This window comes from Oncorhynchus mykiss, chromosome 3, assembly GCF_057628025.1.
Source record: "Oncorhynchus mykiss isolate SJ-2025 chromosome 3, ASM5762802v1, whole genome shotgun sequence".
In the NCBI taxonomy this organism is placed as follows: Eukaryota; Metazoa; Chordata; class Actinopteri; order Salmoniformes; family Salmonidae; genus Oncorhynchus; species Oncorhynchus mykiss.
This window is the reverse complement of record NC_143024.1, coordinates 84,922,054-84,947,265: the sequence shown is the minus strand read 5'-3', so window position 1 is coordinate 84,947,265 and position 25,212 is coordinate 84,922,054. Positions and strand designations below refer to the sequence as shown.

The 25,212-nt window shown below is 43.9% G+C and overlaps 2 protein-coding genes across 4 annotated transcripts in view; both read right to left on the bottom strand.

Annotated features, from left to right (window-relative positions):
* Positions 1 to 6: 6 nt before the first annotated feature.
* Positions 7 to 4,712, bottom strand: LOC110520546 (otospiralin). Of its 3 annotated transcripts, XM_090230343.1 has the most exons (5): positions 4,526 to 4,659; positions 2,604 to 2,653; positions 2,400 to 2,477; positions 2,189 to 2,227; positions 7 to 1,705 (listed from the first exon to the last, which is right to left on the bottom strand). In XM_090230343.1, exons 3-5 carry the CDS (start codon positions 2,461 to 2,463, stop codon positions 1,503 to 1,505), a joined length of 306 nt encoding a protein of 101 aa, XP_090086469.1. In that variant the 5' UTR covers positions 2,464 to 2,477; positions 2,604 to 2,653; positions 4,526 to 4,659; the 3' UTR covers positions 7 to 1,502. The 3 variants fall into 3 exon arrangements, with proteins under 3 accessions (XP_090086469.1, XP_021453611.2, XP_090086468.1); XM_021597936.3 differs by lacking the exon at positions 2,604 to 2,653 and having other exon boundaries at positions 4,526 to 4,712; XM_090230342.1 differs by lacking the exon at positions 2,604 to 2,653 and having other exon boundaries at positions 2,189 to 2,221; positions 4,526 to 4,671.
* A 13,444-nt stretch (positions 4,713 to 18,156) lies between these two features.
* Positions 18,157 to 25,212, bottom strand: part of nck2a (NCK adaptor protein 2a) — a 58,626-nt gene continuing 51,570 nt past the window's right edge. The window contains exons 3-4 of the mRNA XM_021597935.3: positions 20,378 to 21,177; positions 18,157 to 19,965 (exon numbers count right to left, since the gene is read on the bottom strand). Coding sequence (XP_021453610.1) covers positions 19,747 to 19,965; positions 20,378 to 21,177 — 1,019 coding nt within the window. The 3' untranslated portion in view covers positions 18,157 to 19,746. The remainder of the gene's footprint in view (positions 19,966 to 20,377; positions 21,178 to 25,212) is intronic.

Genomic DNA, 25,212 nt, shown 5'->3' with positions numbered 1-25,212 from the left:
TCAGACTCATGTTACAGTCTTTGTCGTTTATTCTTCAGTAGCAGCTTAAGCGCCCCCGCCTCTCTTTACAACACTGAGCCAGACATAAACCCATCATACACTCTGCCTGACTGAAGCCTACAGTAGCTGCATTCCTTCACCAGGCACTCCTTGTTCCCCCACACACACAAACTCACAGCAATTAGTCCACAAAAGAAGGATGTGGAATCAGAGGTTTGAGACCATTCCCCCTGCTGTTCTGTTTCTTTCTGCTGGCTTACCGACCTCCTTCGTAGCAGCCCCCTTACCATGCAGATCAACCTGGTCTCATAGAATAGATGTAACATAGTAAATGTAAATCTGGCACACTCAAATTAGCATGATATGTTTCGTTTGGTATGGTTACATAAGACAGATGTTTACTTAAAGCAAAAACAAAAGTAGGGTGATTGGTTGGGGTGGATGGGTTGGCGTATAACGCGAACTTCTAACAACCAAAAAGGTTTAACCCTGACACCTAACCCTTAGCCTAGCTAATGTTGCCACCTAGCTAGCATTCATAACATACCATAAGTTTAGCAAAGTTGTAATGTCATACGAAATGTGATGGACATCCACAAATTAATACATACTATACAAAACGTAGGATATAATACTAAATGGAGTGTCTCGGATTTACGTACGGAGTATTACGAAATGCTCTGAGACCAGGTTGTGCAGATAGAAGGCTCCAGGAGGTTTTCTACAGCTCCAGTAGAACAGCAAAGCGCAGGGGATTTCTGGACACAGCAGTTTACTCTCCAGGAGAAAGAGCATTCTGCTCCGTAAGTACACTGCACCATGAAATGAGATTCAGTGTTGTGGCAGATGAGCAAAGAGCAGAGAGGATTCTTGCTGTGGTACCGTATCACAAGAGTGTTGAGAAGTAATCTTCTGATGAGGAGCTCTGTTGTATATATGAACGGAGGTCGAATAGGGCCCATTCCAGTAACACTCACTGAGCACCACTTCTTTACTTGAACTACTGATCTATCTAATGGAGCCCTGGTCCAAGGCTGGATAAAGGTGGCAGATTTCCAACAAGTTTTATTTCAGTTTTCCGTTCCTCTCAGAAGCTACAGATGTCTCGTAGAACGAGGACAGCCCCCCCCCCCTCTTCTGTCCACCACCATTGCTCTCTGTCCAACTCAATCAACACTGTGCAGTCTTAATCAAAATTGTTGATCAAAGCCACTCAAGATCAAGATCAAGTCAGGTTTCTGATGCAAGAATCTGAATGTATGAGAATCAAACTGTTGAAAGATAATAACTTTGTAAGCTTTCCTGCTTTGACTAGATGACAAAGAAAAGCACAATAAGCCATCAATTTGTTTAAAGGAGATTTATAGCATTAACTGTGTGTGCATGCATGCCTGTCTGCTACTAAATATGTTCAGGGTATAGTTTGATCAATGCAATATTCAGACAATAGTTAAAAGGCAGTGATTTTAAAACTTCTCCAAAGATTTCATTTGACCCAAACTTCATTCCGGTACCCCCTTAGATTCTTCTGTGTCTTCGTCGGGGCTGTCGTAACCTAGATAACTGGCAATAGGGAAGTGGGCCCAGTAGGTTCTGGCCAGGTCCTGGATCCGGTCGTAACCAGCCTGGGCAGTCAGCTCCTGCAACCAGCCTGTGAAGTCGGACGACCACAGGGCCCAGTTGGGCATTTCACGTTTTTCCCTGCCTAGGGACAAAATCAATCAGTCAAATGATACATTTTTTTAACCCTTATTTAATTAGGCAAGTCAGTTAAGAACAGATTCTTATTTTCAATGACGGCCTAGGAACAGTTATACAGTCATAACTGCCTTGTTCAGGGGCAGGACGACAGATTTTTACCTTGTCAGCTTTGGGATTCGATTTTGCAACCTTTCGGTTACTAGTCCAAAGCTCTAACAACTAGGCTAACCTGCCGCCCCAGGGTAGCCTAGTGGTTACCCTGCCGCCCCAGGGTAGCCTAGTGGTTACCTGCCGCCCCAGGGTAGCCTAGTGGTTACCCTGCCGTCCCAGGGTAGCCTAGTGGTCACCCTGCCGCCCCAGGGTAGCCTAGTGGTTACCCTGCCTCCCCAGGGTAGCCTAGTGGTTACCCTGCCGCCCCAGGGTAGCCTAGTGGTTACCCTGCCGCCCTATAATAACACATATTTATCCATCCTTCTTTCTGGCTCACCTTTGCCTTCCTTTGTGGCAGTCTCTGTCTCTTCTGCTCCTGGATAAGACACAGTGAAGGGAAACGGAAAGAGTCAGACCTAAAGTCTAGTACTTTAGGACAGTATGGGTGACCGATCAGATCCTTTGTCAATAACTGGCCAAAAGATCAGAACTGGGTTGCCTGTGAAAAACACAGCCTATGAGTGGTACACTCAAAGGTGTTCACCTACCTGTGAAACTGAGGAATCCCAGGAGTATGAAGCAGACCAACATTGAGACACGCAGGCGATGCATGCTGTCAGACAAGGCTATCCAGAGATAGACAGAGGGACACAGAAACACTATTCAGTCGAACTGAATAGGCAGAGAGGCCAAGAGACACCGAAAAAACACATGCAGGCAGATACAGTAGCAAGAAAAAATGCTCAGTTTACCTTGAACTATCAAGGACTAATTTCCTCAAACCACCCAGAGAAAATAGAAACTGGAAGAAAGTTAAAGGCAGAAATAAATACAAAGGGAAAATACCTGTCTATTGTGCTTCCAATGTTGTTACCAAGCCAACAAGTGCTCGAGGGCTAGATTCAGTCTGTAGCGCAGAAGATCCACGTTGTTGCGCAATTTAAGTGGAAAGGTAATTTCCCATTGAGCTGACATATGCAGCGTTTACCGTGAATGCGGGAACATTGCCTTCAGGAATGGCCTTTTCCTCGTTATTCAGATTACAGCCTCTCGCTTTTGGTTATTTGAAAATGAAATCTCCAAAATATCACTTTTTTTAAAACAAGCCATAGAAAATTGGTTGCGATTTCAGTTCAATCCGCCAGAAAAGAGAGAACAAATATTATGGTTCAACTCAAATATACTAATTGATTAAAACAACTATTTTTTGGGGAGAAAAACAAACAAATTATATATTCTTTGTAAATGATATCATAAATAAGACTGGTGGAGTTATATCACACATGCAGCTAACAAAAATATATGGAAGTGTCTGCTCTATCCAAAATTACAACCAACTGATTGCAGCATTACCACAAAAATAGAAGAAGGAATTGGAAGGCGGAGAAACTAAGACAGGTGTCATTTATACTGATAACAAGTTCAAACAGGTGCCAATACAGGTAACGAGTGGAGGACAGAGGAGCCTCTTAAAGAAGAAGTTACAGGTCTGTGAGAGCCAGAAATCATTCTTGTTTGCAGGTGACCAAATACTTATTTTCCACCATAATTTGCAAATAAATTCATAAAAAATCCTACAATGTGATTTTCTGGATTTTCTTTCTCATTTTGTCTGTCATAGTTATGATGAAAATTGCAGGCCTCTCTCATCTTTTTAAGTGGGAGAACTTGCACAATTGGGGGCTGACTAAATACTTTTTTGCCCAACTGTATATTGGGGACACAACCATCCCAGCTCTGCAGATTTTGCTGCAAAGAGACTCATTAGATCATTTGTTTTGGTACTGTCCATATGTAGCTGTTTTTGGTCGCAGGTTCAGGAATGGCTGAAGAATTGCAACATTTACCTGGAGTTAACTCTGCAAATCGCACTGCTGGGTGATCGGAAAAGTCATAGTCAATCGATCAATAGTATAATAATACTCTTAGTTAAAATGTTCATCTTTAATTTACAATTTGTAGAAACTATGAGAATAGAAAGGTTCAGAACTTTTGTGAAACATCACAGCACAATTGAAAAATAGATGGAAGGTCTTCATAGATAGATGGGAGGGGTTGAGGGTAGCAGAAGGCTGGGACTGGAAGGTCTTTAGAGACAGATGGGAGGGGTTAAGGGTAGCAGAAGGATGGGACTGGATGGTCTTTAGAGATAGATGGGAGGGGTTAAGGGTAGCAGAAGGATGGCACTAAAAACAAACAATAACTAATGTCAAATGCACTGTGTCTGTAAAATGTATATAGTATGAATAAGCTGGAAGTAAAAGCTTAAGTGCTGTTGTTCATTAGTTTACTCCAATTAGGGGAGGGAAAATTAATAAAGGAAAATATATTTCAAAACAATATATATATATTTAAAATAACATATATATTTCAAAAAAATATACATATATGGGGGATTGTAAAAGATGCAGACAATCACATTCATAGAAGCCACAATCTATTTGCAATATTAAAGCTGATCCACCCCCTAAAAAATATATTAAACAAATTATACAAACATGGAGTATCCACAAATGCAGGAACATTGCCTTTAAATCTAAATTGCGCTACAGCGTAGATCTTTCACGCTACGGATTGAATCTAAGCCCTAGTCTAGAGTACACTACCTAACCAACCAATGTAGAGAAAAATACATTTGTACTAGAAATATGAAATATCAGGGAGAAAACCTTACCTGATTGAGATGACTGAGCCAAGGACTTTGTCCGTATTTGACCACAGTAAACTACAGCTACCTTCTCCTCTTTGATTGTACAGTAGTCTGCACCCGTTGAACGGTATCTGTCCTGTGCTCTGGGGTTTCTGTCCATCCTCAGGTGAGGAGGAGACAGAAAAAGGGCAGACATATTTGTTTTTCACACTTCCTCTCTGTATGTCTGACCTCCACCACAACATACTTCACTGGATCTCTCACACACCTTACACACCCGCACACACAGTGATCTATGATACAAACTCTTTATTACCTGACTCTAGGCATAATGCTGACAACACTGCATTTGCAACGTTAGTAGACTACAGCATCAACCATGCATTACTATTAATGCTGACCAAACTGTGGTTTACCGTCAAGGAAATCTATCGTGAAGAATAAACATTTGGCACTGAGCATCAAATACAGTGTACCACCTCGGGGTTAAACATATCTGTTTGGAAAGAACAGGAAGGGAGATGGAGAGAGGGAGAAAAATGGGATCAAAATATAGACAGGCGGAAAAGGCAGCCAGGGGGGAAATAGAGACAGACATGAGAGAGAGAGAGAGAGCTGTGAGAGACCAGTACACAGCCAGTCCAGAATCAATCAATCAATCAATCAAATTTATTTTATATAGCCCTTCGTACATCAGCTGATATCTCAAAGTGCTGTACAGAAACCCAGCCTAAAACCCCAAACAGCAAGCAATGCAGGTGAAGAAGCACGGTGGCTAGGAAAAACTCCCTAGAAAGGCCAAAACCTAGGAAGAAACCTAGAGAGGAACCAGGCTATGTGGGGTGGCCAGTCCTCTTCTGGCTGTGCCGGGTGGAGATTATAACAAAACATGGTCAAGATGTTCAAATGTTCATAAATGACCAGCATGGTCGAATAATAATAAGGCAGAATAGTTGAAACTGGAGCAGCAGCACAGTCAGGTGGACTGGGGACAGCAAGGAGTCATCATGTCAGGTATTCCTGGGGCATGGTCCTAGGGCTCAGGTCCTCCGAGAGAGAGAAAGAAAGAGAGAATTAGAGAGAGCATATGTGGGATGGCCAGTCCTCTTCTGGCTGTGCCGGGTGGAGATTATAACAGAACATGGCCAAGATGTTCAAATGTTCATAAATGATCAGCATGGTCGAATAATAATAAGGCAGAACAGTTGAAACTGGAGCAGCAGCACAGCCAGGTGGACTGGGGACAGCAAGGAGTCATCATGTCAGGTAGTCCTGGGGCATGGTCCTAGGGCTCAGGTCCTCCGAGAGAGAGAAAGAGAGAAGGAGAGAATTAGAGAACGCACACTTAGATTCACACAGGACACCGAATAGGACAGGAGAAGTACTCCAGACATAACAAACTGACCCTAGCCCCCCGACACATAAACTACTGCAGCATAAATACTGGAGGCTGAGACAGGAGGGGTCAGGAGACACTGTGGCCCACTCCGAGGACACCCCCGGACAGGGCCAAACAGGAAGGATATAACCCCACCCACTTTGCCAAAGCACAGCCCCCACACCACTAGAGGGATATCTTCAACCACCAACTTACCATCCTGAGACAAGGCTGAGTATAGCCCACAAAGACCTCCGCCACGGCACAACTTAAGGGGGGGGGGGGGGGGCGCCAACCCAGACAGGATGACCACATCAGTGACTCAACCCACTCAGGTGACGCACCTCCTCCAGGGACGGCATGAGAGAGCCCCAGTAAAGCCAGTGACTCAGCCCCTGTAATAGGGTTAGAGGCAGAGAATCCCAGTGGAAAGAGGGGAACCGGCCAGGCAGAGACAGCAAGGGTGGTTCGTTGCTCCAGAGCCTTTCCGTTCACCCTCCCACTCCTGGGCCAGACTACACTCAATCATATGACCCACTGAAGAGATGAGTCTTCAGTAGAGACTTAAAGGTTGAGACCGAGTTTGCGTCTCTGACATGGGTAGGCAGACCGTTCCATAAAAATGGAGCTCTATAGGAGAAAGCCCTGCCTCCAGCTGTTTGCTTAAAAATTCTAGGGACAATTAGGAGGCCTGCGTCTTGTGACCGTAGCGTACGTGTAGGTATGTACGGCAGGACCAAATCAGAGAGATAGATAGGAGCAAGCCCATGTAATGCTTTGTAGGTTAGCAGTAAAACCTTGAAATCAGCCCTTGCTTTGACAGGAAGCCAGTGTAGAGAGGCTAGCACTGGAGTAATATGATCAAATTTTTTGGTTCTAGTCAGGATTCTAGCAGCCGTATTTAGCACTAACTGAAGTTTATTTAGTGCTTTATCCGGGTAGCCGGAAAGTAGAGCATTGCAGTAGTCTAACCTGGAAGTGACAAAAGCATGGATTAATTTTTCTGCATCATTTTTGGACAGAAAGTTCCTGATTTTTGCAATGTTACGTAGATGGAAAAAAGCTGTCCTTGAAATGGTCTTGATATGTTCTTCAAAAGAGAGATCAGGGTCCAGAGTAACGCCGAGGTCCTTCACAGTTTTATTTGAGACGACTGTACAACCATTAAGATTAATTGTCAGATTCAACAGAAGATCTCTTTGTTTCTTGGGACCTAGAACAAGCATCTCTGTTTTGTCCGAGTTTAAAAGTAGAAAGTTTGCAGCCATCCACTTCCTTATGTCTGAAACACATTCTTCTAGCAAGGGCAATTTTGGGGCTTCACCATGTTTAATTGAAATGTACAGCTGTGTGTCATCTGCATAGCAGTGAAAGTTAACATTATGTTTTCGAATAACATCCCCAAGAGGTAAAATATATAGTGAAAACAATAGTGGTCCTAAAACGGAACCTTGAGGAACACCGAAATTTACAGTTGATTTGTCAGAGGACAGACCATTCACAGAGACAAACTGATATCTTTCCGACAGATAAGATCTAAACCAGGCCAGAACTTGTCCGTGTAGACCAATTTGGGTTTCCAATCTCTCCAAAAGAATGTGGTGATCGATGGTATCAAAAGCAGCACTAAGGTCTAGGAGCACGAGGACAGATGCAGAGCCTCGGTCCGATGCCATTAAAATGTCATTTACCACCTTCACAAGTGCCGTCTCAGTGCTATGATGGGGTCTAAAACCAGACTGAAGCATTTCGTATACATTGTTTGTCTTCAGGAAGGCAGTGAGTTGTTGCGCAACAGCCTTTTCTAAAATTTTTGAGAGGAATGGAAGATTCGATATAGGCCGATAGTTTTTTATATTTTCTGGGTCAAGGTTTGGCTTTTTCAAGAGAGGCTTTATTACTGCCACTTTTAGTGAGTTTGGTACACATCCGGTGGATAGAGAGCCGTTTATTATGTTCAACATAGTAGGGCCAAGCACAGGAAGCAGCTCTTTCAGTAGTTTAGTTGGAATAGGGTCCAGTATGCAGCTTGAAGGTTTAGAGGCCATGATTATTTTCATCATTGTGTCAAGAGATATAGTACTAAAACACTTGAGTGTCTCTCTTGATCCTAGGTCCTGGCAGAGTTGTGCAGACTCAGGACAGAACTCTTCACACTTTGTATCCAGACAGCAGCCGGCTGCAGTATTTTAATATTTAACAGATTTATTGTGGGGAAAGAGAAAGAGCCCACAGAGTGGATGAGACACAGAGACCAGACAGACAAACAGAGACTGGCACGGGTTATGAGAGAGCATCCTGTCATTTCTCTCTTCCATCTGTTATTCTCTTTGGGGGAGGCTAGCACCAGGATGTAAGCCTGAGACTGAGACTGAGCTACTGTTCTGATGTTTAGACCAAGGTTGGGTAAACTTCCCCTGCCAGGGCTGGTGGGTTGCTGCCTTTTACTCCAGCCAAGCAGTACTGATCAAGCAGTACTAATCAAGCAGTACTAATCAAGACGTACTAATCAAGTCTTCATTCAAGGCTTTGAGTGCTTGGCTGGTGTTTAAATTGGTGTTTAATAGCCATGTAATGTTTAATTGAATTGTTTATTCAGGCTTTGAGACACATCACAAGAGGTGTGTGTTTGTGAGAAAGTAGATAGAAAAAAAGAGCGAGATTGTGTAACTGTAAGTGTGTAAAAGAGAGAGAGTGTGTACTGTACATATGTGTAAAAGAGATGTGGAGTGTGTACTGTGTTTGTGTGTGTGTGTGTGTGTGTGTGTGTGTGTGTGTGTGTGTGTGTGTGTGTGTGTGTGTGTGTGTGTGTGTGTGTGTGTGTGTGTGTGTGTGTGTGTGTGTGTGTGTTAGTGTAAAAAGCTTTTGCATCCTTGAGAGTGGAGTGGAATTATGTACAGAGACGGAGAAACCCTTCTATATGAAGAGCGTCCTCTCACTGGCAACTTCACACGCACAATGATCTGACACCTTCACACGCACAATGATCTGACACCTTCACAAACACAATGATCTGACACCTTCACACGCACAATGATCTGACACCTTCACAAACACAATGAGATGAAACAGCCTGGTCTTATAGACTAGACGTAATTAGATGTACCTAGGCAAATTAGAGTGATATGTTATGTTTGGTATGGTTACATAGGACAGATGGTTACTTAAGGCAAAAACAAAAGTAGAGTACTTGTTACTTTTAGCTCTTATTCTTATCCATATTTTTTTTAACTGCATTGTTGGTTAGGGGCTCGTAAATAAGCACTTCACTGTAAGGTCTACCTACACCTGTGGTATTCGTCGCATGTGACTAATAACATTTGACTTGAGGTTCTCGGATTTAAGTACAGAACAATACAAAAGGCTCTGAGAGAAGGTTGCAGTGATGAAGCAGCAGAATGACAAGATGGAGGAGGAGAGAAGAGTTGTGAGTGCAGTTCAGATAGCAGTGGATCAGACCAGCGATCAATCAGCAATTTGAGGGAGTCTATTCAATCAACCACTACACAACAATATGTAGAGTACACACCAGTGGAGGCTGCTGAGAGGATGGCGGCTCTTAACTTCTTTGGGAAACACACAGAATTTTGTGGAAATGTCAATTGAATGTAGGAGAATATAACACAATAGATCTGGTAGAAGAAAATACAAGGAAATAAACAAACTTTTTCTGTTTTTTATTGTTGCTGCATCATCTTTCAAATGTCCAAGAACAGCCAAACATACAGATAGGATGCTGGGGATGATCTGAATGAATAACAGCCAAACATACAGATAGGATGCTGGGGATGATTTGAATGAATAACAGCCAAACATACAGATAGGATGCTGGGGATGATTTGAATGAATAACAGCCAAACATACAGATAGGATGCTGGGGATGATTTGAATGAATAACAGCCAAACATACAGATAGGATGCTGGGGATGATTTGAATGAATAACAGCCAAACATACAGATAGGATGCTGGGGATGATTTGAATGAAGAACAGCCAAACATACAGATAGGATGCTGGGGATGATTTGAATGAAGAACAGCCAAACATACAGATAGGATGCTGGGGATGATTTGAATGAAGAACAGCCAAACATACAGATAGGATGCTGGGGGTGATTTGAATGAAGAACAGCCAAACATACAGATAGGATGCTGGGGATGATTTGAATGAAGAACAGCCAAACATACAGATAGGATGCTGGGGATGATTTGAATGAAGAACAGCCAAACATACAGATAGGATGCTGGGGATGATTTGAATGAATAACAGCCAAACATACAGATAGGATGCTGGGGATGATTTGAATGAAGAACAGCCAAACATACAGATAGGATGCTGGGGATGATTTGAATGAAGAACAGCCAAACATACAGATAGGATGCTGGGGATGATTTGAATGAAGAACAGCCAAACATACAGATAGGATGCTGGGGATGATTTGAATGAAGAACAGCCAAACATACAGATAGGATGCTGGGGATGATTTGAATGAAGAACAGCCAAACATACAGATAGGATGCTGGGGATGATTTGAATGAAGAACAGCCAAACATACAGATAGGATGCTGGGGATGATTTGAATGAAGAACAGCCAAACATACAGATAGGGTGCTGGGGATGATTTGAATGAAGAACAGCCACATGCTTGTTGATTTGGAGGATTGGTTTATGGTTCTGGGGTTTGGGAAAGGAGACAAAGCTGAACGATGAATTATGTCTATGCTGTCTGACTATGTGTTATCTTTGCTATAAAGGATCCCATTTTGCCATTGTGTGGGGACTCTCAACTTTTCATTAGAGATACTGAACTGTTGAAAGTCAAAATGCTATAGAGCTTACAGTGCCTTGCGAAAGTATTCGGCCCCCTTGAACTTTGCGACCTTTTGCCACATTTCAGGCTTCAAACATAAAGATATAAAACTGTATTTTTTTGTGAAGAATCAACAACAAGTGGGACACAATCATGAAGTGGAACGACATTTATTGGATATTTCAAACTTTTTTTAAAAATCAAAAACTGAAGAATTGGGCGTGCAAAATTATTCAGCCCCATTACTTTCAGTGCAGCAAACTCTCTCCAAAGTTCAGTGAGGATCTCTGAATGATACAATGTTGACCTAAATGACTAATGATGATAAATACAATCCACCTGTGTGTAGTCAAGTCTCCGTATAAATGCACCTGCACTGTGATAGTCTCAGAGGTCCGTTAAAAGCGCAGAGAGCATCATGAAGAACAAGGAACACACCAGGCAGGTCCGAGATACTGTTGTGAAGAAGTTTAAAGCCGGATTTGGATACAAAAAGATTTCCCAAGCTTTAAACATCCCAAGGAGCACTGTGCAAGCGATAATATTGAAATGGAAGGAGTATCAGACCACTGCAAATCTACCAAGACCTGGCCGTCCCTCTAAACTTTCAGCTCATACAAGGAGAAGACTGATCAGAGATGCAGCCAAGAGGCCCATGATCACTCTGGATGAACTGCAGAGATCTACAGCTGAGATGGGAGACTCTGTCCATAGGACAACAATCAGTCGTATATTGCACAAATCTGGCCTTTATGGAAGAGGGGCAAGAAGAAAGCCATTTCTTAAAGATATCCATAAAAAGTGTTGTTTAAAGTTTGCCACAAGCCACCTGGGAGACACACCAAACATGTGGAAGAAGGTGCTCTGGTCAGATGAAACCAAAATTGAACTTTTTGGTAACAATGCAAAACGTTATGTTTGGCGTAAAAGCAACACAGCTGAACACACCATCTCCACTGTCAAACATGGTGGTGGCAGCATCATGGTTTGGGCCTGCTTTTCTTCAGCAGGGACAGGGAAGATGGTTAAAATTGATGGGAAGATGGATGGAGCCAAATACAGGACCATTCTGGAAGAAAACCTGATGGAGTCTGCAAAAGACCTGAGACTGGGACGGAGATTTGTCTTCCAACAAGACAATGATCCAAAACATAAAGCAAAATCTACAATGGAATGGTTCAAAAATAAACATATCCAGGTGTTAGAATGGCCAAGTCAAAGTCCAGACCTGAATCCAATCGAGAATCTGTGGAAAGAACTGAAAACTGCTGTTCACAAATGCTCTCCATCCAACCTCACTGAGCTCGAGCTGTTTTGCAAGGAGGAATGGGAAATAATTTCAGTCTCTCGATGTGCAAAACTGATAGAGACATACCCCAAGCGACTTACAGCTGTAATCGCAGCAAAAGGTGGCACTAGAAAGTATTAACTTAAGGGGGCTGAATAATTTTGCACGCCCAATTTTTCAGTTTTTGATTTGTTAAAAAAGTTTGATATATCCAATAAATGTCGTTCCACTTCATGATTGTGTCCCACTTGTTGTTGATTCTTCACAAAAAAAATACAGTTTTATATCTTTATGTTTGAAGCCTGAAATGTGGCAAAAGGTCGCAAAGTTCAAGGGGGCCGAATACTTTTGCAAGGCACTGTATCTATTTCCTCTGTAATTTGGGTTAAATCTGTATACCTAGACTTTGTTTTAGCTTTTCCTGATTTCTTCGCCATGATTTAAATGTATAAACTTGTTGAAAATGCTATTGAATATGTACTGCTATGCGTAACACCCGTGGCTCCTTCAAGTAGGATTTGCAATGGCGAATGAACCTCCTTCACGCCAGAGTTTACGACAAAGGCTGGTCTTCAAACGTATAACCATAACATATTGTCGTTTACCTCAGCTCATTGGCTATCTTCCAAGCTAGATACAGTCAATCAACGATAGACCGGTCCTACCATTGGTGAGCAATGAGGTCATTGATTGGTGTCTCCAAAACAGTTTGTTTCGGTCAATACGTCCCGGGAAAAGAACCATCAAGTATGGTTGTGTTAGTAACAACCAGAGGAGTGCAATGAAACCAACCATGACTGTTTGTTTAGTGTGTGTAATTACCACATCCAAAGTTGAATGAGACGGAAATCACGTCGCAAGCTGTTTACAAATGTTTCGTGTTAGGCTATAAAAATGGATTCTATCAAAACAAAACGAACATGCACTGTGTAGTTAGGACACTTGGCATTGCCACCAGAGGAAGATCTTCAATGGTAAGCGATTTATTTTATTGTTATTTCTGACTTTCATGACGCTAATGCTTGGTTGGAAAATGCTAGTAATACTTGTGTGTGCGTGGCTCCGTCCTCAGAAAATAGCTTGGTTTGCTTTCGCAGTAAGGGCTTTTTGAAATCTGACACCGCGGCTGGATTAATAAGACATTCATCTTTTACATGATGTAAGATACATGTATTTACAAGAATGTTTACTATAACAAATGGTGTATTTAGAATGTTAGCACTCTGCAGTTTCACCGGATGTTGGCCTGGTGGGACGTTAGCGTCTCACCTACCCTAGAGAGGTTAATAATGGCTGGAACAGAGCGAATGGAATGGCATCAAACACATGGGAATGACGTCACTCATTCTACTCCAGCCATTACCACTAGCCTGTCAGGGCCTGTATGGTTTGTGTGTGTCCAGCCCACTCCCCCTGACCTAATCTAAAGTAACAGGTGTAAAAAGACGCCTGAGTGGAGTTTCCACATCCGGTTTTCAGCATAAAAGGAAGCTAGGTTGAAGATAGCTGTATCCTTGAAAACCAGATGAATCCGGTTGTTGGCATCTCTGCTAAGGGTTATCCTCACCAGACAGACACGGTGTGATGTTTGCCACTGGTCAATCAAAAGGCTGAAGGATTTACTCAATGTAATGTGAACAGCGTGTCTGGCCAAGCCATTCCCTGAGATAAAGCTGGAAGGACTAACACCCTCCCTTACTCAGCAGAGACCCTGCTCCACACTGCAGCAAAAACACTAGACTGCCCATTCCTCTCTGCATCATAGTCACACACATCTCCACCTCTCACAGTAAACCACATCTGTCATTAACTCCATTAGACAGGTCCTTACCAACAGATCACACATTCATCAGGGTTATCAGAGCCTGGCTGTCTCTCAGAGACTAGAGTATAGGACTTTCTGTCATTCATGTCCTTAGTGGTTTACCCTTCACCACCACCATGTTATCTAATGCATTGGTCATGTTTCTACACCAGCATCAGACATTAAGGTAGTAAAGTAAGATAATAGTGACGTTTAGACATGTTTCATAGGCATTCATTCACAGTGCATCTCTTTGAGCTAGAGGACCAGTGCCCTCTAAAGGAGATCCGGGGGTAGGGGACAATATATCTTCCACTCTTATTTCCTGCCTTCTACCATCTTCTCATCCAGACTCTTCTCTCTTCCCCTCTTTGTTCATCCTTCCTGCCCTCCTCCTATCCTCTTCTCTCATCCCCTTCCATCTCACTCATCCTCTACTTCCCTGCCCACTATCAGCTCTCCTTCTACCATCCTCTCATCCTCTCCCCCCCTGCCCTAGCTCACATCTCCTGATTCCATCATCCTCTCCCCCACTTTCTCTTAACAGGGGGATTTACCTGCTGTAGTGATACAGTTGTTACCAGAAATATTTTGAAAGAAAGCTACAATTTCACACCATGTTATTGACTACTAACACACACTTAGGCCAAGATTCAATCAGATAAAGTGTTAACAGGCGATAGAAGACACCCACATACAAGGCTGGCCTACCCATTAGGCAAGATTAGGCCACCGCCTGTGGTTGCAGATTGACAAGGGTGGCATTTACTGAGCTAAACTGACCAAGATGCACCTCCAACAACACATAAAACCTCACATAATTCTGCCCAAAAAACAATGACAATTTCTCTCAACCTGTGGCATATGGCTTTTTAGGTGAGAGCTGATGCAGCCCTGTGATAAACAGTGCCCACCTTGTCAAAGCTAATATTTGGCTTGTCATTTCCCAGCGTGCCTCCCTATCGGAGGCACCACTGTGACGCTCCACCAACGTTCCATCAACAAAAATATCTAACATAAACCATGTAGCAGATAAAGTCAGGGTAAAACATTCACAATCATTAAAACTAGGCTGTATGTGGAAGGGTCTACAGACAATCCCGGATTACAAAGGGAAAACCAGCCATGTCGCAGACACCGACGTCTTTCTCCCGGACAAGCTAAACACCTTAATTCGCCTGCTTTGAGGATAACACAGTGCACCGATGAGGACCGCTCCTAAGGACCGTGGGCTCTCGTTCTCAGTGGCTGACGTAAGACATTCGAGCGTGTTAACCTTCGCAAGGCTGCCGGTCCAGACTATATCCCTAGCTGCGTCCTCCAAGCATGCACAGACCAACTGGCTGGAGTGTTTACTGACATATTCAATCTTTCCCTGTCCCAGTCTGTTGTCCCTACTTGCTTCAAGATGTCCACCAAGGTAACTGAACTAAATGACTATCGCCCCGTAGCACTCGCTTCTGTCATTATGAAGTGCTTTGAGAGACTAGTTAAGGATCATATCACTTCCCCCTTAACTGACACCCTAGACCCACTTCAATTTGTATACCGCCCCAATAGAGCCACAGATAATGCAATCGCCATCTCACTGCACACTGCCCTATCCTATCTGGACAAGAGGAATACCTTCATTCAAGAATGCTGTTCATTGACTACAGCTCAGCCTTCAACACCATAGTACCCTCCAAGCGTATCATTAAGCTTGGAGCACTGGATCTGAACCCCGCCCTGTGCAACTGGGTCGTGGACTTCCTGACGGGCCTCCTCCAGGTGGAGAAGGTAGGAAACAACACCTCCACTACACAGGGGCCCCACAAGGGTGCATGCTCAGTCCCCTCCTGTACTCCCTGTTCACCCATGACTGCGTGGCCATGCACGCCTCCAACTCAGTCATCAAGTTTCCAGAGGACACAACAGTAGTAGGCCTGATTACCAACAATGATGATATAGCCTACAGGGAGGTGAGGGCCCTGGCAGAGTGGTGCCAGGAAAATAACCTCTCCCTCAACAAAACGAAGGAGCTGATCGTGAACTTGAGGAGACAATGGAGAGAGCACGCCTCTATTCACATCAACAGGACCGCAGTGGAGGTGTGATAGTTCCTCGGCATACACATCACTGACAAACACGTCTCCGGTGAAAGTTGGTAACAGATTTCTCTTTCCATTCACCACTATCTGGAGGCAGGAAATATGTTTACTACATAGATTGGCACTCATAAAATTCTATTTGAGGAAACACCTCAGTTAGCACCGAATGATGCCAATGCCTTTTGGACTTTAAAAAAAAATCTGACTTTGCCTTGATTTCCACGGACGTTGGTTTTTAGTCCAACCAGGGCTTGATTTGGTCCAAAACATAGACGTCTATTCAACTTTCATTCAGAACCAAAAATGTACCGGATTTCAACATACAGAAAATACATATTTTCAACATCTTTAAAATAGGTCTTTTCAGCTTTCATTCAGAACCGAAAATGAACCTTATTTCAATGTCCGGGAAAATACATATCTTCAGATTTGATTCAGAACCTAAAATGAACGTAACTTCAACGTCGTCAAAAAATACGCATTTTATTTTCAACGTAATTTTCTTACTGGGACTATTCTAGTTTTGTTGGGGGCAGCAATTTATTTTATCTTGCCTAGGGCGGTAGAACAGCTACTGCCCTGCCTACATAGCGGATGTTTTGGCGGTGTGGAAGGTATAACTGTATAACAATGAGCAGCTGCTCTTGCGATCATTGTCAAGAAGCCGTACCCACCCCATTAGTGTTAGAAGTTCAGAACGAGAATATGTAGGCTATATAGATTAATTACACTTAAATTGAAAAATCATTAAAAACAAAAATAATGATTTATATCATTCTATTGGAGGTGTAGATTACATCTCACATTCCAGTGTTCGAACTTGTAGTGCGAATCGTGCAGTCAGCTTTACGTATAATGACAGGAGCCGCTTGTGGATTTGACAGCTCTAACGCAGTTCCACCTCCGACACCATCAAAACAACCATTATGCAGATGTTGGCTAAAGTGGATCTGATTGAATCGAGTCCTTAATCCATGTCTGACAAGGTTGTCATTGTGTGTGTCAGTGTAGGACAAATCAGACGTCTGTTCAGGCTTTCGCAATCATCTGCATCATTTGTACAGACTGTCTTTGAGGGAGCTATTAATGATATACTTTGATCAGATTGAGACGAGCCAGTCGATCCAGTTCAATCAATCTGTCAAACTGCATGTTGACAGCTAGGTGTCACCAGACCTGTGGCAGATGGTGTTAACCAATGATGGATCGAGACGCCGACAGAATGAAGGAAAAGTTGGTGAAGTAACAGCTGTGCTGAAATGCGAACGCAATAGGTGTCAGTTCTGATGGTATGGAGCGGCAGAATGAGGGTCAAGGACGGGAATGGCCAGTACTGGAAAGACATAGTAAGGAGAGAGATCATGATACAGAAAGCAGTGGAGCATCTAGTAAAGAAAGCATAAAGAGAGCCAAGGTATGAATCAAGAGTAATGTGTTGGAGTGGAAATAGTGAGTGTTTGATGAGACCACAGGGCCTCACACACTGACTAACTAATGCCATAGAGAAAGAGGTAGGTGAAGTGAAATTAGCTCAGTTCATTGAAAATGGTAGATTGTTTATGTTGTGGTAGCCAGGTTCAGCAAGAGAAGATTCTGAAAATGGAAAAGCCTACACAGGGAGAAGATTAAAGGCCATGTACATGGTGATTATACTAGATTGAGGGGAGTCGTGACTGAGGTCCCAATGTCCATAGACGATAAAGAACATGTGAAGGGAGGAAGAGTGATTGAGGCCACACACTGGACACAATGAATAAAGTTGACTTCATAGCTTTTATTGGTAAGGTTATCAATACAACGACTTGGGGTCTGGAAAGCAGAATTGCTAGGTTGAAGGTTATTGTGGAGACGACAAGAGAGATATTGGGGGTAAGATGTTACTGTTGAAATTGTTGCCATGCAGAACAATCCTAAAGGTGGAGTGTTTCAGCATGATATAGATAACATTTAACAGGGTTGGGGGAGAGTTTGGTAGATGTTAGTAGGGATTTATTTGGTTTTCATTGTATTTTCATGGTAGTACAGAATTCGCCAGCTCATGATTGATCGTACATTCCAGCACAGTACTTAAACGATTGTTTGCGGACCGCCATGATGTCAAAGACGACAACGCTTAGTCATCTCCTCTGGCCTGAGTCACTCAGCAGCCAGACTGCATTTAAACAGCCAGACAGTTCTATGATTAACTATAGTGTAGAATAATAACATCCACTCCCAGAGACCAGCAGCAATTACCACTTGTCTCACGATACAGCATCAGAGACAGAAAGGGCAGACGGCTTATGATTTGAGTTATTCTGCAAAAACTTTTATTGAACATACGCATTTCAATTCTCATCACGTGATCAGCGGTACAGTACCATAGGTTGGATCAAAACGATTCATATATGCACATCTTCTGAATATATACATACAGTGGGAACAAGAATTAAATAACAATGCTCAATGACATTCAGATATATTATATCTAATAAAAGCTGAGAACCCCATGACCGATACGTAGCAAGAAGTATATAAAAACCAAAAAACATATTACTCTTGAATTAGTGTCATCCATCAGCTACATTTACATATTGAGAGTAGAACGCCTGAAGACCTGATTTCATTGGAAAACAGCACTAGGGCCAATGAATAGCAGTACAGTAAGGGCTCAATTCATATAGCGGAAGTTCAGCGTTAAAGTGTGATTTAAATTGAAAGAATATGTTCTCGCATTAGCGGAGACTGCATTCACGGTAAACACTGCATCTTGTCAGCTCAAATCAGAAATGACCTTTACATCTCTAGCGTTCAATCTGTAATGCTTCAGCCATCCAGATTGAATCGAGAACTAAGTGTAGTGTAGAGCAGTGCAATTAGTGTACAGCAGGAGCCAATCAAATAGCAGTAGTGTAGAGCTTGGGCCAATGGAAAGACAGAACAATAAGTGTAGTGCCAATAGAAAAGCAATACAGTAAGCAGGTGGCACATTGACAGTATCTCTCTCGAAGTTGAGTTCCGAGGAGGACGAAGGCGGAGGAAGAGAGGGATAGACGAGGACGAAGGCGGAGGAAGAGAGGGATAGATGAGGATGAAGAGCGGGATAGATGAGGATGAAGGCGGAGGAAGAGGGATAGTTGAGGATGAAGGCGGAGGAAGAGATGGATAGATGAGGATGAAGGCGGAGGAAGAGAGGGATAGACGAGGACGAAGGCGGAGGAAGAGAGGGATAGACGAGGACGAAGGCAGAGGAAGAGATGGATAGATGAGGATGAAGGCGGAGGAAGAGATGGATAGATGAGGACGAAGGCAGAGGAAGAGATGGATAGATGAGGATGAAGGCGGAGGAAGAGATGGATAGATGAGGATGAAGGCGGAGGAAGAGATGGATAGATGAGGATGAAGGCGGAGGAAGAGAGGGATAGGTGAGGATGAAGAGAGGGATAGATGAGGATGAAGGTGGAGGAAGAGAGGGATAGATGAGGATGAAGAGAGGGATAGACGAGGATGAAGGCGGAGGAAGAGATGGATAGACGAGGATGAAGGCGGAGGAAGAGAGGGATAGACGAGGATGAAGGCGGAAGAAGAGAGGGATAGACGAGGATGAAGGCGGAGGAAGAGATGGATAGATGAGGATGAAGAGATGGATAGATGAGGATGAAGAGATGGATAGATGAGGATGAAGAGATGGATAGATGAGGATTAGGCAAAAGGAAGAAGAACACATCTAAAGAGTGTTTACAGTGGTCCCTTAGTGAACTTATTATTTCCTTTAGAAATCATCAGAACCTCTGGAGAGGGTTTACATTTAAAAAATAAAAAAAAATAACAAAGGAAACAGAACCAATACGAACTATGTGACTGGGCTAAAACAGACAGTAAGGTCTCTCCCCAAGTTCAGCATGTTGAGGATAGCTGGGGTGCGGGCAGCGGTTTGACCAGGTAGAGCTTGTCTCCTTGTTCACTGGTGAAGATGGGGGCTTTCTTGTAGTGTTCCACCAGTTCATCTATGGAGCTGAACTTGCGCTGGCCGATACAGTAGACCTCCTCTGAACACTGCACCTTGAAGTGCTTGTTCTTTCCAGGCGCCTTCAGAGACACAGAGAAATCACTGGGCTAGAGGGAGAAGGATGGAGAGAGCGAGAGTCAGTTCACTTACACAACATAGATGAAACATCTCCAACAAACACCCTACTAACTATCCACCAGCAGAGGGCACTATGACTTCATTTATAAATCACAGGTCAATAGCTGTTCATGTGTGCAGATACTGTATATCTCCTATCCTCCAATTTAGTATTTTATCCTTGGGAAGATCTCAATTGCATACTCCTTGCGCCCTCTCTCCCTGTCACCTCCTCAAAACCCATTGGAGGTGGTGGTCAGAGAGGGGCATGAGGAGTATGCAATTGAGATCTTCCCCTTCCCACAGGGCAGTGTTTGGGAAACCCTGGTCTCTCTCTTCTCACACACTCCTACCTCCTTCCCTAATCCCTCCCCTTCCTTCATCCTCTCCTCCCCCACTCACCGATGACTCGCTGTCACGTATGAGGAAATCCCCCTCCTGTCCTCTCTCGTTGAGGACCAGCTCTGCTTGGTGTCTGGTCACCCCTCCGTAGTACCAGTCCCTGCCTGCAAACTTGCCCTCGCACGCCGGGGCCATGTGGCCGATCTGTGGGGAGCCGGGGGGCGACAGCGGAAGGGCGGGGAGCCCGGGAGGCCCGTTGGTGTCATTCAGCACCAGCACGTAGTTTTTGGGCACCAGGCCCACTAGACCGCGGGTGTTCCGGCAGCGCCACCACTCTGGGTCGTTCTCAGGTTTCTCCACAACCTCCATCACCTCTCCTTTCTCAAAGTTCAGCTCCTCCTCCGTCACTGAGCTGAACGGGTACAGAGTCTGGACCAGCTGGAGCGCACCACTGCCCTCGCCACCCCGGCTGCCACCACCTCCCGCCCGCCCGTTGGTCATCGTGGCCTCCCTGCCCCTCCCTGGATAACCTGGGGAGTCCCTTCCGCCTCTACCCCCTTCACCCTCTACGGGGTCCTCCAGGACATAGTTGGAGGGGAACCAGCCCACGCGACCTCCCTGGCTGCCCCGCCACCAACCGTCACTGCACTTCTCCATCACCGTGACCCGGGACCCCTTGGCTAGGGTCAGCTCATCCTCGCGCTCCGCCACGTACGAGAACTTGACCACAGCCAGGATGTTGAGGTCGTAGACCCGCTCAGCCACTCCTCCGCCACTCCCATTGGAGGGGTACTCCGCATCTGTGCTGGGCGTGGGGGAGGCGTCACTGGCACTCTGCTTCCTTCTGCCCTTACCCAGTCCTGAGACAGAGACAAAGACAGAAATCACTACATCAGTATGTTAAGCTAACCTACCATGACATTTCATTGTATTTTAGAGAACCAGTCAAAGACAACATGTCTGGTGTTGCAAGTGGATTGAATAAAAAGTATTGTGGATTTCTTCTAGTTGGCAGCATTGGCAGCGACTGGTACCACAACACTTGTATAACCAGATACTAAGTAAGGAATAATTAACAAGGGGTTATGAGTCTTATGGAAAATAATAAACAACTAGGAGTTGCATTATTTTCCAGAAAACGCATAGAGCCCCAAGCTGATCATCTCTTTTATACCATGGCTATAATTGAACACAGTTGCCTCTAGAAATGTGTTCAACATCCACTGAAGTAGCTAGCAAGTTAACTAGAAAGCTACAGTAGTTGCCTTGGTAACCAAACACAGACTTGCTAGTTTAGCTAACCAAACCACAATGCCAATGTTTTCAATTTGACTTGCTTTCAAAAGCAGCTCAAACATGGAAGAATGAACTACAGACAGTGAATTCTATCGTGCGTTATAGGGAATTAAACAACGGGTGGATCTAATCCTGGATGCTGATTGGTTAAAACCGCATTTCAGCCTGTGTCTATTCCACCTGTTGTGAAATCGTTAGATTACTTGTTAGATATTGCTGCATTGTCAGAACTAGAAGCATAAGCATTTCACTACACTTGCATTAACATCTGCTAACCATGTGTATGTGACCAATACAATTTGATTTGAAGTGACAACCGGCTAAAGCTATGCCTATTTACTCTGATCCATCTCACTGTGCAATCCACTGTCTCATCAGCCCAGCCATACAATTTATAAACTTGATCTCTAATGTAAAAACCATCTAGACATTTTCTCCTATTTCTTTTAGACTAGCAATTGGTTTTCAATAGCGATTTGCATAAACCTTGCTGTCGGTCTCTCTGACATTTCCAACATTGAATTTCAATATTGAAACAAATCTCCTGCTGTCCAATAGTAATGAACGTGTAGGGGTCTGAGTTTTTCTCAGCCAGTCGAAATCATGAATAGGCATCATTTAAGGACATATACGAAATAAATTTCAATGGAAAACAGATCAAACAAAACTAAATGCAGCTTGTTTGCAGTCTTTCCTGCTTCAGTTTGAAGTGATTGTGTTAGCTGTGTTGTTGGCTAGCTCCTCTGAACAACAGTGTCCTGCTTCAGTTTGAAGTGATCTGTTAGCTGTGTTGTTGGCTAGCTCCTCTGAACAACAGTGTCCTGCTTCAGTTTGAAGTGATCTGTTAGCTGTGTTGTTGGCTAGCTCCTCTGAACAACAGTGTCCAGCTTCAGTTTGAAGTGATTGTGTTAGCTGTGTTGTTGGCTAGCTCCTCTGAACAAGTGTCCAGCTTCAGTTTGAAGTGATTGTGTTAGCTGTGTTGCTGGCTAGCTCCTCTGAACAACAGTGTCCTGCTTCAGTTTGAAGTGATCTGTTAGCTGTGTTATTGGCTAGCTCCTCTGAACAACAGTGTCCAGCTTCAGTTTGAAGTGATTGTGTTAGCTGTGTTGTTGGCTAGCTCCTCTGAACAACAGTGTCCTGCTTCAGTTTGAAGTGATTGTGTTAGCTGTGTTGCTGGCTAGCTCCTCTGAACAACAGTGTCCAGCTTCAGTTTGAAGTGATTGTGTTAGCTGTGTTGCTGGCTAGCTCCTCTGAACAACAGTGTCCAGCTTCAGTTTGAAGTGATTGTGTTAGCTGTGTTGCTGGCTAGCTCCTCTGAACAACAGTGTCCTGCTTCAGTTTGAAGTGATTGTGTTAGCTGTGTTGTTGGCTAGCTCCTCTGAACAACAGTGTCCAGCTTCAGTTTGAAGTGATTTTGTTAGCTGTGTTGCTGGCTAGCTCCTCTGAACAACAGTGTCCAGCTTCAGTTTGAAGTGATCTGTTAGCTGTGTTGCTGGCTAGCTCCTCTGAACAACAGTGTCCTGCTTCAGTTTGAAGTGATTGTGTTAGCTGTGTTGCTGGCTAGCTCCTCTGAACAACAGTGTCCAGCTTCAGTTTGAAGTGATCTTTTAGCTGTGTTGTTGGCTAGCTCCTCTGAACAACAGTGTCCAGCTTCAGTTTGAAGTGATCTGTTAGCTGTGTTGCTGGCTAGCTCCTCTGAACAACAGTGTCCAGCTTCAGTTTGAAGTGATCTGTTAGCTGTGTTGTTGGCTAGCTCCTCTGAACAACAGTGTCCAGCTTCAGTTTGAAGTGATCTGTTAGCTGTGTTGTTGCCTAGCTCCTCTGAACAACAGTGTCCATCTTCAGTTTGAAGTGATCTGTTAGCTGTGTTGCTGGCTAGCTCCTCTGAACAACAGTGTCCAGCTTCAGTTTGAAGTGATTGTGTTAGCTGTGTTGCTGGCTAGCTCCTCTGAACAACAGTGTCCAGCTTCAGTTTGAAGTGATCTGTTAGCTGTGTTGCTGGCTAGCTCCTCTGAACAACAGTGTCCAGCTTCAGTTTGAAGTGATCTGTTAGCTGTGTTGTTGGCTAGCTCCTCTGAACAACAGTGTCCAGCTTCAGTTTGAAGTGATCTGTTAGCTGTGTTGTTGCCTAGCTCCTCTGAACAACAGTGTCCAGCTTCAGTTTGAAGTGATCTGTTAGCTGTGTTGCTGGCTAGCTCCTCTGAACAACAGTGTCCAGCTTCAGTTTGAAGTGATTGTGTTAGCTGTGTTGCTGACTAGCTCCTCTGAACAACAGTGTCCAGCTTCAGTTTGAAGTGATCTGTTAGCTGTGTTGTTGGCTAGCTCCTCTGAACAACAGTGTCCAGCTTCAGTTTGAAGTGATCTGTTAGCTGTGTTGCTGGCTAGCTCCTCTGAACAACAGTGTCCAGCTTCAGTTTGAAGTGATCTGTTAGCTGTGTTGTTGGCTAGCTCCTCTGAACAACAGTGTCCAGCTTCAGTTTGAAGTGATATGTTAGTTGTGTTGCTGGCTAGCTCCTCTGAACAACAGTGTCCTGACGAGAGAACACATTTTCTTTGCCATGTGAATTCACGCATCATTAGTTCATTCTTATGAATGTATCCAAATAAATGTCACTAGAAAACAGCTTAAACATGCAGATACTTTGCTGTTATTCTGGCTGCGGTGTTTAACGTGACTAAGTTAGCCGTAGTTGGGTAGCTAGCAAGCAAGGTATAAGAACGTCGCCAGCCAGTATGACAACAGAACATTTAGGATGAACGACTGGGTCGCATCCATAGATGGTTTGGTTGCCAGAGACTGATAGAACGAACGACCAGCCGGCTTGGTAGCAACCCTAGATTTGTGTCAGGACGAAATAGTATGAATAAATTAATCTAAATAAAAATGTAATGAAAATATGTCAATCATTATCTGAATATGTTGGTAACCCGTTCTATTTAAGTGATAATGCCCTCGATTAACCCCATGCCAATATATCCGCCAAACACCTTCAGGCCAATCAGAAACGAGTATTCAACAATGCCATGATATAAACATCTTTCATATCCACAACCGAAAACACATAAGTTATAACTCCAGTGGTACTGAGACAGTAAATAAGGCAGGGGTTGGGGTACTAAATTGAGGCTTCAGGCTGCACTCTGGGCCCAGTTGGGGAGTAAACACTTAAGATAGAGGACAAAACTAACACATACAGGTAATAAAGGAAACACCAACAGTGTCTTATAATAGGGCACCATGAGCCAGAACAGCTTCAAACTCATGTTCACAATCACATGCACGTACATACAAGATTGCACACACATGCACTACATACAGTAATTCTCTCAAACTCGCAACCAGTAAACACACCGAAGTGACACACACACACACACACACACACACAATCACAACTGCTGGTGTGTTTGTCACAACTCCCATCTCCTCATTAAACCAGGCATTCAGCACCACTGACATGCTCTAGCTCAGCTAACCAAGTCCCCTCAAAAAGCTGAAAATAGTACATCCGAGCTGGGGAAGAAAGTGGAGCAGACAGCCTGGTGCATGGCTCTGCTGTGGTACTGACAGGCAGGTAGGGGATCAAAGGTGCCTCCACACC

Coding starts and splice junctions, on each gene's coding strand:
- LOC110520546 (XM_021597936.3), bottom strand. CDS start 4,697: ATGTCTGCCCTTTTTCTGTCTCCTCCTCACCTGAGGATGGACAGAAAC. Junction 2,478..4,525: donor GGCTCAGTCATCTCAATCAG/GTAAGGTTTTCT, acceptor ATCTCTGGATAG/CCTTGTCTGACAGCATGCAT. Junction 1,706..2,188: donor TGCCACAAAGGAAGGCAAAG/GTGAGCCAGAAA, acceptor TTTTGTCCCTAG/GCAGGGAAAAACGTGAAATG.